This window comes from Sturnus vulgaris, chromosome 5 (genome assembly GCF_052056855.1).
Source record: "Sturnus vulgaris isolate bStuVul1 chromosome 5, bStuVul1.hap1, whole genome shotgun sequence".
In the NCBI taxonomy this organism is placed as follows: Eukaryota; Metazoa; Chordata; class Aves; order Passeriformes; family Sturnidae; genus Sturnus; species Sturnus vulgaris.
The window spans coordinates 19,194,799-19,208,744 of NC_142247.1; the positions used below are offsets into that span (position 1 = coordinate 19,194,799).

Below are 13,946 nucleotides of genomic sequence, written 5' to 3' on the forward strand. Positions count from 1 at the left end.
AAGTAAAAACAAAGCAAAAAACTCTCTTGAAATGCAACTACGGGAATGTTAGCTTCTCAGATTCAACAGTAATAAAAATAATTTTTAAATAATCCACACAGAGTGTAGTGTTACCCATCAGTTTGCAATAAGTACCTTTGTGCCATTACTTGTCCCAAACCTTCACCAGTGCTGTTGGCTGCTGTGTGGACACAGGGTTTTGTCCTTGTCTATGCTTGGAGATGCTGAGTTTTCATTTGCTTTCTCTTGTTCATCTGGGGAGCAGGAAAGAGAAAGGGCTAGAACAAAGGATGGGAGAACTTTTTACCCAAGAGAGGCCATCAACTTCTAAATTTTGTTTGGGTCCAAACACACCTTCTGCACTTCCTAGGAAGAATGGAGGGTAGGCAAAAGATAGGCTTTGCAAAATAGAATGAGCAGCAGCAATTTTGAGTAGCATTATATGTGTCTTTAAAGTTGTCCTTTTCAATGATTCTGTTTACATTATGGTAAAGCAGATAAGAGACTTTTATTTTAAAACATCATAATTTTTAATTTTGGTAAAGTTAGTTTTTTTTATTTTAATGAAAATTAGAAATGAAACCCTTCGACCCTGTTGACTTCTTTCTCCTTTTTCTTAATATGAAGTTTTCATAACATGATTTATTAAAACCAAAATATAATTCTCCTCTGAGAAGTCTTCTTTTGTGCTATAGGCAAACTATACCCAGAAAGGCATCCAGAATATTCTTAAAAAGCCAGATATATTATTTAATAGGAGTTCATGTCTCTCCTTTCAGGACAGAGAAAAATCATTAATATGTTAATATGTAAAGCCATGTAGTTTTAATTTATACAGTGGTATTATTTCAGGGTTATTGCAAAGATATTTTGCCGTACTAAGGAGTAGAGAATAGCCCTCAGCTCAAGCATCAATGCACACAAAGGTGTGTGACGACAGAAGGATCTCTCAAACCACCATGACATGGCAGCATTTCTGCCATTGTCTGCTATGTTATAAAGGGCCGATTCAATTCAACAGGGCAGTAACACTCGCAGGTCTGGTGCAAGTGTAACTAATACAGACCGTGCTGAGGAGCTGCCATGCATTGCTAATGAGAGACATGCAGCCAGGAAGGTGTGTGCAACACTCACAAAGCTCCTGAAGCTGTATGTAGCTACCAAGCTTGATGTCTCCTGCTCTTTTCCTCTTTTGCATTGCATTATTTCAAGTAATGAGTGCAATTATCTAACCTCTAAAGGATTTAAACACGCCGTCGAAATACATAGTTGTAAGATGCCACATAATCAAAGCCATTAATTTGGATAATTTTCTTTTTTATAACTTATACTGAAATGAACATTATAGGAAAGCTCAGTTTAATGATACCATGGAGTATATTCTTGCTTCATTCACTGCTGTCCACTTTTCAAGGTAAGAAATTTATTCCATTATTTGTAGTTATTTTTTAAGTATTTTTCTAAATATTTTAATTTTGCAGCAAGTTATTTTCAATAATTATATTTTTTGACTTTGCTGGAATTTGTAAATGCAATTTAAACAAGTATATATCACCAATCTCTCTCACAGGTGTAGAAACTAAAATATAATTTTTTTTAAGAGTCGTTTTTTATGTCTGAATTTGTAAGAAAACATTTATGAACAAAGTCTAACTTTCTTGCCTTTCTTGCTATTATTGTCAGATGAGTAACATTTAATGATTTTCAATGAGGTAAGATTTTTGTTTGAAAAGACTGCACCTGCGGTTTGTTTAAACATTTTTAGATTGCTAAGATAAAGATTTGCTCTTCTAGTTATAGAAATGATCTTATTTTCTATGTAATACAACTGGATCTTATAGATAGTTTCCTTGCTACAATTTTAAAGATTTCCAAAGTAATATAAAAAGATTTTTTGTGGTTTTGTTTGGTTTTGCTTATTTGCTGACTTGTTTTAAGAATGGACTCATTTAAAATTATATACAATTGAGTCTTACAAGCAGCAGTCAGAAAAGTATTATAACCCTGGACGTTTGATTCTGGAAAGCTCTGAGTACCTGTTCTATTTTACTTATTTACCTGTTCTATTATTTTGTTCTGAGCCTCTAAAGAACTATGAACCCTTTTCACTTCTTCATGGTAGCATGTACCAGAACTACAACCATGAAAACCTGCAGGTGAAGACTGTGAGAGAATCAAATTCTTAGGAAGGAGTGCATATGGTGCTACATTCCTTTGATACACAGTTTGTACAAAGGTGCCCTGGAAAACTCAGGATTGTTAAAATCTAAAATTCAATGATGTTGTTTTAAACTTGACATTGCTTGCCAAGGGCAGAGTGATGCTGTAGAAAAAAAATGTTTAATTTAATATTTTTTAATCTACAGGGTCTTATTGCAAGCTTCCTCTTTTGAGAAGAACTTTGAGGTAAGTTTTTATTTCTTATTTGTCAAGTGCTAGAAACAGAATGAGTAAGTGCAATGCATTGCAGGTTAGAAAGTAAAATACAGCCTTGAATTAAGTGTGTAAAATGTCATCTACATGTAGATTGGATGTAGAACACACTTTCAGAGTGTTTACAACTCTTTTCCAAGTATTTACATAATGGACATGGGTCCTCTGTTTGAGAAATGGAGGTCCTTATGAAAAATGATACTTCTATGGTCTCAAGAAAGCTAAGAGGAATAATGGAATGAAAACAGCATGAGATCATGATTTCATGACTGGAAAAATACATTAAATGAGTATCCATCTACAGTTTTAACTGCATGATAAAATCCTAGCTGCTATTTGAAGCACAGAGAAGTAAGTGCTATACAGCCTTAAAATAAACATTTTCAATACAAATTTTCACATAGAAGCTGAAATCCAAACAAAACCCAAACTAGGCAATGTTCCTGATCCCATTGAATTAAATGGGATCTATGCCATCAATTTCAATGGAAGCATCAAGTTGGACGTAGCTTTGTGTGTCTTATGACTTCTAATACATCTAGGGGACACACAGGCATGTCTAATGATATGCCATCATGGAGTGTTGATAGAACTAAGTCTGTTTTATAGTTTGATGCCCTTGTTTCTAAACTTAATCACAAATTAAAGTCGGCTCCAGCTGGAGAGTCATCTCTTGCTATCAGAAGTACCATCAGAGTATATTCAAGCAACACTCTGGGGAACTTGTAGCCACTGACACGCAGCATGAAGTAAATATGAAGTTGGTTTACAATTTTGTATCCTGTTGTGTAAGTCTGTTTTGCCTATTTTTGTCTCCCCAAAGCTTCAGGTACCTCCCTGCCCAAGCAGAGACTGGAGTGCCGTCCAATTCTGTAAAAAAAAAAAAAAAAAAAAGAAAAAAAGAAAAAAGAATCACCTTTTTAAATGTTAACCCAAGAAAGACCTCTTTGATAAAGTGATGGTAATCAGAGAGAAACACTTCTCTCTGGGGACTTGCTTATTCAGGTTGCTCCAGGGACCTTTGATAATACAACATCCTTTTTGTTTTCTTCCAGAAATGAGTCTAATGCAACTCGACAGAAAAGAGATCTTGTAACAGTCGAGGTAGGTTATACCTCCAAAAGCAGGAGGGTGGGGAAACCCTCCTCCCTTTTCTACTCTGGGCCTTTGCCATCCTTACAAATGACCCTTTGTGAGGAGATGGGCTGCAGTAACACGAGGACAGTGAGGAGGAGCAGCTACTCCCCACCTGCTCACCCCGCCTGAGCCGTGGCCTAATGCCTTCATTCTCCCTCAGCAAAGCACCCAGTGGGCGACCTACCCTGCCGAGCCTACTGACACACACCATGGCAAATTAACCTGGGGCGTCTCTGTCTTTTGTGGGGGTGAGCAGAACCTGGGACGCCGTTTGTGTTTGTGAGAGGCTCCCTGCTGGACATGGTGCCCTGGCGGCTCCGGCCCAGCCCTGCTTCCCATCGCCCTGGCCCCACGCTGCCTCAGTGCTGCATCCCAGCAATGTTGTGCTGAAATTCAATCCTAGATGGAGGAATCTTGTTCCCTCACTTGTACACACTCGGGCTGTAGAGCCCAGCCAAAGGTTGTAACCCCTTTGAAGGGGTAGGCAGGAAGCCAGAGGCCGTCCCAGCTCAGGGTGTTTCAGGGAGCCTGCAGCCGAACCAGGGGTGATTTTCTCCAAGACCCTTTGAGATCTGTGTGCTGCTACCGAGTCAGAAGGCAGCTGGTGTGAAACACTGCACTGGGGGCAACCAAGCCTCTGGGAGAAGCAGGGCTGGAATTGTCCTTGGAGGGCCCTGAGCAGGGAGGGGCTGTTGTACCAAGGATGCTCTGCGAAACGACTCCAAGCCCAAAAGCAGCTTTGCTGAGGCACACGGCTTGGAGTTGCTATGAGGACAAATGGAAATGGGTCTTGTGCAGGGAGGGAAGGGACCCTCTGCAGTTAGCAATGGGCCATGGGCACCAGGAACAATTTTGGTGCAGGGGGCCTTCCAGGTGGTGATTCAGTGAAATCTATTTTAGGTTGATTTTAAACAGATTGTACTACTTGGAAGCATCCCACAACATACTTCCATTTGGAAAAGGGAACTGTAAGAGGCATTGGCAAGACTAACCCTAAAATGTTCCTTGCACAGTATTAACTTGAGATAATCAGTTCAAACTCGAGATGTGGAGAATGAGTGGAGTCAGAAGGGAAGAAATTAGCTTACAAGCAAAGTCTAAAAAAATTTCTTCACTTAGTTGTGCAGCTGAAGGCTGGCACTTAAGACTGTGGGGACTGCAGAAAGGTAACTGTTTTGTCATAGAACATCAGATAAGAAATAAATAAAAAACAGAGGGAAGAAGAGCTATTTAAGCAAAATGGACCAGATTTATAAAGGAAGGGATTTAAACTGGCCGTAAACAAATATAAGTGGGAAATATTTAAGTATTCAGCACCTCATCCTGGTAAACTTTCCAGTCAGACTAGTGGGGACAAAAGCCCCAGAGTACGTTCAGTCTGGAATGAGATCAGTTCTTGGAAGGGAAGATGTGATGTGGCAAGCTGCAGTATCACAGTGCTGGGCCAGATGGGGGGTTTCCTCATGGTGTGAAGCTCCCTTTCCTAAACAGGAAGCAGGTCAGGCAGATCTGCTTTCGCTTTTGTTTGGGGTGAACCAAAATGCAATTCTGAAGGATGTAAAGGAGAACATAAAATCCATTGCAACTGGACTGGCCATAGTGGGATGATTGTGGTGCAGCATGGAGCATGAGTCAGGGCAGTGGAAGCAATAGAGGGAGCTCTTCAACTATGGGTATTTGAGTGAAGGGAAAAAGGCAGATTGCACTCTCTCCCATTTCCTTCCAAATATAAATGCAGAATTTCCCATGTGGAACCTTGGTGATTCACTGGAACTGAAGGGCATGGATGAGAACCCAGTAGTGATCTTACATAGCTGCTGTATTTTTCCCCAGTCTCCTCAAAAGCTGCTGTCCTTCTCTTTCCCAGGCTGCCAGTCCCTCCAGCAGCACCCATGACTGTGCCATGTGCTGGCTGAGATGCAAATTACTCTTCTGTATTAAAAGTCTGAACCCAGTGTTTGAGTGCAAGGCCTCAGTCTTTTATAAATTAATTTGTAACCCACAAACACCCTGATTTTGCTTTTATGTTCCTCTGACAGGCCCAAGCTGCCTCTCGGTTGCATCATCATGGGGCCCTGATGCGGAGTCCACCGGGAGGTCAGTGCTGTGCCCCTCACCTGCAGGAGGAGAGAGCCCTGAAAATACTGCCTTCCTCCCCTGTGTTACCATGGGCTGTGGAAGCCCTCTTCTTCATGCCCTGAAAATACTCTGTCCTGTCTCGTTTTCTCATTTTATCCATGTTAAATATGGAAAAAAAACCCAACCTCTGTTAAAATTGTGCTTTCAGAACAAGACCTTACAACCAAATCTGAACAGCTAATGAAGCCAATCTTTTGAGATTTTGGGGTTTTTTTTAAGTTTAGTTCTATTGCAATTTTTCATTTCTGCCACTTTTTTTCCTGACCTTGTCAGAGGATGTAAGTATGTCAGAGAGGCTTAAAACTGGTTGTGCAAAGGGAAAGGAGTACTCAGGCAATGAGCACGAAGCTACTCCTGTAGGGATTTAAGCATTGGACAAATGCTTAAAAAAGCAGGCTCAAGTTACAGAAATTGTTTTACAGAGAAATTCACTGTATGGAACTTCAGTTGCAATTTTGGTGTCCTTGGAAAAAGCCTGGGCACGTGTCTTCTTTTGCATTTTTCAATGTAAATCAATATATGCAATTTTACAACTCAAAATTCTAAAAACAGCAAAAGATTTCCCCATTAGTGCTGTTATAGAAACAATAGTTTTTGCTTTGTTGGTATTTTCGGAGTATCTATGTATATTTGGAATGCAGTTCTTAAATGGAAAAAATTCAAAGCTAAGCATGGAAAGGAATTTTCACAATGACAAATGATATTCCTAACCACTGGTAGCTTCTATGTAACTTTACTGTAAAGGTCCCATTCTTTTTTCCCATTTAATGTCACTGGCAGCTTTGCTGTGCTTCATTAGGAGGGAAGGGCCTGTTTATTTCATTTACTTCCTGCCTTTTGCAATGCTTTTTTAATCTTCATCAGCAACGTTGGAAGATTTTGTATGGATGTAGAGTTTTAATCCTACTCTAAGAAGGCAAGCAACTATCTGCAAAATCTGGTGAAGTTTTGGTTTGGGACTAGCTTTCTCCTCCCGTTTTAAGGAATGATGATTTAGACCCACCTCAATAGATGATTAGTAAATGACAAGGAGGCCTTAGCTTTCAAATAGACTATAAAACTGTTTAATGGAACTGCTTTTGGAAAAAATTACTAATTATAGCATAAAACAAGCCATTCCCATGGAATCTAAAGTCTCTGACTCCAGTCACCTCTGAAGCAGAAAACCTTTTAGCTGACTTTTTGTTAGCATGTGGGGAAGGTTGTCTAGGACTGATTTTGACTCTCTAAAATATGTATTCAGGCCTGTTCATAAACTGAATGTACCCTTTGCAGTAATGTTTAGGAGGGAGAAACTGAATAGATGTATAAATTATGCTGAATTTAGTGAGTTAGAATGATCTGTGTCCTGTGTATTTTGAGATCAGCAGGACTGGGATTTGATTGCTTTACATGGGAACTTGACCTTTTGTTTGCTTGGAGGAGGTTGACCTTTTGCTCCTTTGTTAGTTTATAAGTCTCAAACCAAACGAGAACCTTGCTTCTCTTTTAACCAAGGAACACGAAGGATAAAATTAAGCATACGTTAAAAAATGGAGATAGTTTTTGGTTAATTTTCTCAGCTACTATAGTGACTCATGATTTAACAATAAAAAGATTTAACTGGGATCTCTCAGCCTGTTTGCAAAATACTCTATCTACTGAAAGGCTGGAATGCTTGCTTACAGGTTCATGTCCTCAGGAGTGCCTTAATGGAGCAGCTTGCACAGAGGCAGGTGACTGTGACTGTCAGTTATTTCAGGCTCAAGGAAGCAGGTGCCAAATTGGTAAGTTTATTGGACCAAAATAGCTTAGTGTCAGCTTTTAGAGAGATTTCGGATACAGATTTTGAGAAAAATGCTGTTACCAGCATATTTGTGATTACTCTGTAGCAGGACTCTTATTTGGCCAGTAGCTAGGAGGATTAAAATTATATGCATTAGAAGGCAACATCAGAAATGCCTACATATTAGCACTTGGGCTGTAATGGTATATAGATACCATAACAGACCATTGTATCAGTAGCCAGACAGCTTTTTATAAAGTTAGCTGAATAACCAAAAAACCACTGCATTTCTTTTAACAGTCAGTAGCTTATTGCAGATTAAATAACTCACTATTTAAATACACTAGTTTCTGGAATCTGCTGTGTGTAGGGATCAACAAGAATTGTCTTCCAGGATGTGCAAAATATCTAAATCCCTTGCCTTGATTTGTAATTAAAATGTCTCCACTGAAGCAAATAAAAAACTTAATGATGATTGCGCATGGCTAAAACTGCAGATTTAAGATTAAAAAAGAGTGCTTATCTTATTTAAAGTTGAAGATACAAGTTTATCTTTTATACTTGGTAATTTTTGATGACCATGCTTCTTGTAAACTCAGTGTGTTCTCTCCAGTACCTAACACTGGTAAGGACCGAGATGGGATTTGCAAATCATGGGGACAGTATAATTTTGAAACATTTGATGGCATCTACTACTACTTCCCAGGAAATTGCTCCTATATATTTGCAAAAGACTGCAGTACTCTGGAACCCCAGTACACTGTTTGGGTAAGTATGTAAACACACACTAGAAATAAGTATGTAAGTAAATATTAAAGTAAATAAGTAAGTAAAATAAGTAGAGAGACAATAAATATACTAAACTGGGCATTAATTACTTAAATATAAAACTGTGGAAATGTGGAAAACTTCTGGAAAAGCCTAAACCTATGTGCAGTAACTCAAAATTCTGATGAAATTATAATCAAAAGAGTCACTGTATTAAAAATAGTATTTCTTACTCCTCTGATCCTTAATGGGATTTCTGCTCTTTCCCTTCTGGGAGCAAAAGTGGGTCTTAAACCAGACCCCAGAAATTTCAATAAACTTTAGCTATCAGGTTGTAAAAAGTATTAAGTTGCTGAGTAAAGTGCAAACAGCTATCACTTGCCTAACAGTGGGGAACACAAATGTGCTAGGCCCTAATTCACAGCAATTGGCACACTCTGAAGATCTGTCTTCCTGGCCAATGGGATTTGCTCCCCATCCCTCTACAGATTTGCATTCTAATTTTGGAATATCTCTACGTCATGCAGAGAAGATTAACAGCTCAAAAGCTTTCATCTTGACCTATGTGGAAGGCACTCTTTTTAGTAATTTCTTCAAATTGCTAAATATCCGTGGTTAATGTCTGTGGGTCGGAGACAGTTCAAACCTATACCCTCTTTGAAGAGAGATGCCCTATTTGTCAGGCTGGTGGTTACTGTGGGGAGAGGATACAAGATCATTATATTACCTTATTCACAATGGTTGGGATTTGGTGCTGATTGGGCAAAGAAGAAGGGACAAGAGAGATGCTCATTTTGAATCCATGTGCACACAGTGGTTGTAGGCGTGAGGGCAGATCTAGATGTTGATTTCTGCTCCGAGGATTCTTTTTCATTTATAAACAGGCGACCTTCCCTCAGATAACATCACTTAGCGAAGATAAATCTACCATTAAAACTGCCATTTCTACCTACTCAACTTACAGGGAGAGACTGTTACACCTTCCTTTCACAATTTCATTTTAATTATTTGGATTCTATATGCAGCTGTGACCTCTTAAAGGTTTTCAGAAAGCTCTGTAGCAAAGTCCAAGATTATATTAAAATCTGGAATCAATATGTCAGTGGATTCCAGTGGCTCTGGAGAGAGAGAGAAGGTCTATTCAATTGCTGGAACAAATGACATATTTTACTAAAAACTGAAAATGTTTACTCAGCAAAGTCATAAGTAATATGAGACTGTAGACAGACTCGGCAATGGAGAGACAAAAAACCTTGCCAAATCCTAACATTTATGGTCCTTCTGGCTTTAATAATCCACCCCTCGAGGAGAAGAACACATAAGAATTATTTTGATTTTCCTTCATTGTGTTTCTGTCTTGGGACGGGTTTATGTAGAAGCCATCTGCCAGGACTAATAACTTTTATGTTGCCTTTAATTATGATTATCTTTATACATTTAAAAACTCCTAATGCTTTTCCTGGTCTAGTTTATTTCACCTGAAGAAACAGTAACTGGTTTTTACTTCCAGATTTAGAGTCAGTCAAAGATGATTACTTCAAATATTCATGAGTAGTGTATGTGTTTACTCACAGATATTTTCTTCAAAACAGTTACATTTACAGCCTCCATCACTAGGTTGGTAAAATGTTCCCAATTACAAATTTATTTAGCTTCACAGCACTGTCAAATAAACTGGTAATGAAATTCCCATCCTTCTCAGAGAATGATGACACATACAGTAACATAAGTCATATTTGAACTATCTAAACTCTGTCTATATTTTAATCTGGGTAATGATAGGCATCTAAGATTCAAAAAAACACTCCCCTCTCTCTTCAGTGGTGTCTAAAACGAGCTCATACGCTTTTGAAGCACTATAGGACATCCTACAGGCTTGGGTGGCTCATTCCCACTGAGACTAATGAAAATGGTATAAGTTTTGCTCAAGCACAAACCCCGAGTTTCAAGTCCTGAGAGTACTGTATTCAAGCAAGATAAATTGATATGCAACTAAACCAATCCCCTCGTTCATTATGCTATATATGTATAATGGAGAAAAGCACACTTCAGAAAATCTCCCCTTCTCCATTTCCAGGGCTGGAAAGCCAGTGCAAAATGGATTTTAACAGATCCATGTAACTTAGATGTCTGCCATAATCTGTGGGAGCACTTCAAAATCTCAAGAAATCCCGAGTGGTTCAGGAGGGTATGCTGTAGTTCAGCTAGTACCAGTCTCAGCTGGCAGGGAGAGTGCTGCTATTACACTGAGATTCTATATTGGTTTGTAATCCTGTTTTATAGATCTAATCTCTACAAACAGAGAAATAGGGTTGTTTCTTCAGTGCAAGTAACAAGCTCTTACTTTGGTCTCTATGAGCTAGCTCTCTGTGGCATCTCTGAAGTTTGTCAGTGTAAAATACCTGACTCTTTCATCCAGTATTTAGGCCACTGGCCTGTGATACTATGTGCTATTGAGCAGTTGCTGTATTTCTCAGTAGTATTTGTAGTGTGAACTTTGAGTTTTGCATATCTTAGTAATTGTGACTTTGTAATATTCTGGGTATTTATTTGTAAAGCTCTTTCCGTAACTAGAGCATAGACATGTAGAATATCACATATGAATTTAATAAAAATGGTGCAAAATTATTGAGGGCAAGCATTTATTCTTATTGTGTGTCTATTTTTTCCCTCAAAGGTTCATAACAGTCCTCACTGTTATGGCTCAGTATATACTTGTCATAGGTCCATCAGCTTATTTTTTTCAAACCAAGAAGAAATAATTATTTCAGGACATGAAGTAAGAAAAAATGGAATCAGGTAAGTGTTCTAATGGCGAGTTTTAATATTTTATTGCAAAAAGATAATGTGGAAACTGATACTTCTTACACAATCCAGATAAATTAATTTGATCTAATTTGAGCTGTACCTTTATTCGTCCTGGCTATTCTGTATTAGGGCTGATTGCTCTAGTGTGAGCTGCTGTAACAGTACTGATGTAATACTTGAGTGAGGATAGAATACACTCTCTGCATTTACTGTGTTCAACTTCACAGCTGTAACCTAATAATTATTCATTCCTTCTTTTTACAAAGTCTGTGTCAGGCAGTCCCAGCTAGTCCCTGGTGAATCCTGATAGCATTTTGACCAAGGCAGTCATTATGTAATCTTGGTAGCTATAGCTAATATAAGATATGATCTTCTAGATGAGCCTGAATTGATTAAAACAAAGATCTTAAGCCCCTTTGGGGCAAAAACTCCACAAAATATCTCTGACATCAAACCTTCAAATTTGCCTTTTTGGAAGTAAAAAGATGTGCCCAAGGCTATCATAAATATATTTTACTGATATATTTTACTGGTTGAAATTTAAAGAAAGTTGTTGAGGTGCTTTTGCCATCCTCTTTGTAATACCTTTAGTATCTGAGAATGGTAGCTATGGTGATACTGCTCAACCCAACAGAAGCAACTTTGGAAGGCTAGGATTAGATCTGTGCTTATTACTGTCCAGTGGTCTTTCACCAAAGGAGGAACTTTTTTGTCAGTGGTGTTTTCTGTACTGCAAGTTCCTCCATTTGTAGATGTCAAACCCAGTGACGACCCAGTGCCCAGAAAGGCTGGGGGTGGTAACAGCACCATATAGCTCCTTGCCCAATGCAGCATGCTTGTGGACTCAAGTATTCCTCAATGTGGTGTGCCAGGCTTTGAAAGTAAAAACACATTATTCTTGCAAGCCTGTAATTGGTACAACTGATAGGTGTATACAACAGAAAACAATAATTTTTGATGGTTGATATAGAGAAGTAAACATAAGATAGTAAAAACATGATGAAGAATTGAATGGAGTGACTGTGCGCACCCAGGAAAAAGTGTGATTTAGGAGGTGATGTATTTTTCTAGCATGAATCTCATCTCAACTGAGATCTTTGATGCAGACTATATTTTTCCAGATTAATATTGCCTCAGACAGTTGGAAATGCTTTCATTGAGAGACTGGCTGACTATATTCTGGTGAAGACTACCTTTGGTTTTTCTCTTGCTTGGGATGGAAACTCTGGTATTTATATTAAGCTGACAGAAGATCACAAGGGAAAACCTTGTGGCCTTTGTGGAAATTTTAACGGGAATAAATATGATGACCTGATGCTTCAAAATAGTAAGTACATAGCTTACCCTTACTTTGTGTGAATAGTTTTCACGTTCACTTTAAATACAATGCTGCATAAATATAATGCTGTAAAAAGGCAGTCCTGTTTCAGTCATTTTAATAAAATAGTATATCTGCTCTACTTCTACTTCTCTAATCATTAAAGATGCAAAGGGAAAAAGGTCCTAGTTCAAGAAAGTATTTATTTGTGCATGTAAGCGTCTTGCTCAGCAAAGCACTAGGGGCATATTTATCCTAGCTGATGAAAATGCCTTTGGACAATAAATGCATAAACAAATATTTATGGTTTTCTCTGTGTTTAAAGATGGAGGGAAGAGCACCATCTTGAGTCATTCTTTTTTAGCAGCATCATAAAACTCCTAGTTGAAATAGGTAAATTTCCAAGCTGTTTCCTGGGAGTTCCTTGTTGGTCTGGTGGACTATGGGCCTCTGACTACCCTCTAGGATGAGGAACTGCTTTGTGCTGTGCCTGAGGCAGAGATGAGTTTTTAAACTTGTATTCTGTAGCCTAGGTAGGGAATACTCCATGGGGACATTTGTCCTACTTACAACTAATATGAAAAAAACCAACCAACCAAACAAACACATGAACAAGCTTGAAAATATGGGGATTTTTCTCACCCTCTTATACAAACAAAATAATATTTTCTTACTGTTACCATTAACTGCTGAGAGAATATAGCCCTATGGCTCTGCATGTTCTTAAGTCACAAAAGGTATCCAATAGCAACATTTTCGCTCTTTTTTTATGGTTGGTAATGGAGCTTTTAAAATTTCTTAGGAAAGGAACTCTCACTGTACCTATCTTTGCAGAGTCTTTAAAAATATGCCCGAGTATAAATTTTTCATACCTTTTCTGCCATGAGAGAAGTAAGTTTAGTGCAGTAACTTCTGCACACCAGAGTACAGTATGTTTAATAACCAGTTTAGTCTGCTGATGTGTAATAATAGAGAAAAATAATATTTGGAGGAAATAATGAATTTATGTGATCTCTAAAATTTAGTAATTTCAGTATTTTTAGATGTATTATCTGTTACAAAAGATTTGCAGTAATTTCAGTATCTTTAGATGTATTATCTGTTATAAAAGATTTCCTGCTCATACCTCTCTTCATTTTTGGAGTTAAACTTTTTCACCATGATCATTTCATCTAGCATTTTTTTAAATCAGAAATGATAGCATTATTGCAGTGTACAACTGAGAGCCAAATGAATCATTAATCTTAAACCAGTTGTATAACATGGTGCCTTGACTCTGCAAATACAAAGCATGAAATTCTGAGATCTTTACAAGAATAGATTGCTAATTCAGATCCCTTCCAAGCTGCAGCATTTTTCTAAGAATTTCTAAATCTTATCAATCTTTTGATACAATGATTTCTCTCTCCCAGCTAAGCTACTTCCCTGAGTAGTGTAAAGGTAGCTCTTACATCTATTCTGAGTCTTTCAGAGTCCAAATGCTCATTATTTCTAATGCTGAAACAAATAAGCTGCTGAGACACATATAATATTCCATTTCAAAGTACAGTTTAAAAACAAACTCATTTTCTCTTTCCT

The 13,946-nt window shown here is 38.1% G+C and overlaps 1 protein-coding gene across 1 annotated transcript in view; it reads left to right on the forward strand.

Moving 5' to 3' along the window:
- Positions 1–1,335: 1,335 nt before the first annotated feature.
- OTOGL (otogelin like) overlaps positions 1,336–13,946 on the forward strand; it is an 89,628-nt gene continuing 77,017 nt past the window's right edge. Inside the window, exons 1-8 of the mRNA XM_088166058.1 lie at positions 1,336–1,414; positions 2,367–2,406; positions 3,489–3,537; positions 5,610–5,667; positions 7,377–7,475; positions 8,088–8,242; positions 10,920–11,041; positions 12,172–12,377. Of these exons, the coding sequence (XP_088022184.1) occupies positions 1,336–1,414; positions 2,367–2,406; positions 3,489–3,537; positions 5,610–5,667; positions 7,377–7,475; positions 8,088–8,242; positions 10,920–11,041; positions 12,172–12,377 (808 nt within the window). The remainder of the gene's footprint in view (positions 1,415–2,366; positions 2,407–3,488; positions 3,538–5,609; positions 5,668–7,376; positions 7,476–8,087; positions 8,243–10,919; positions 11,042–12,171; positions 12,378–13,946) is intronic.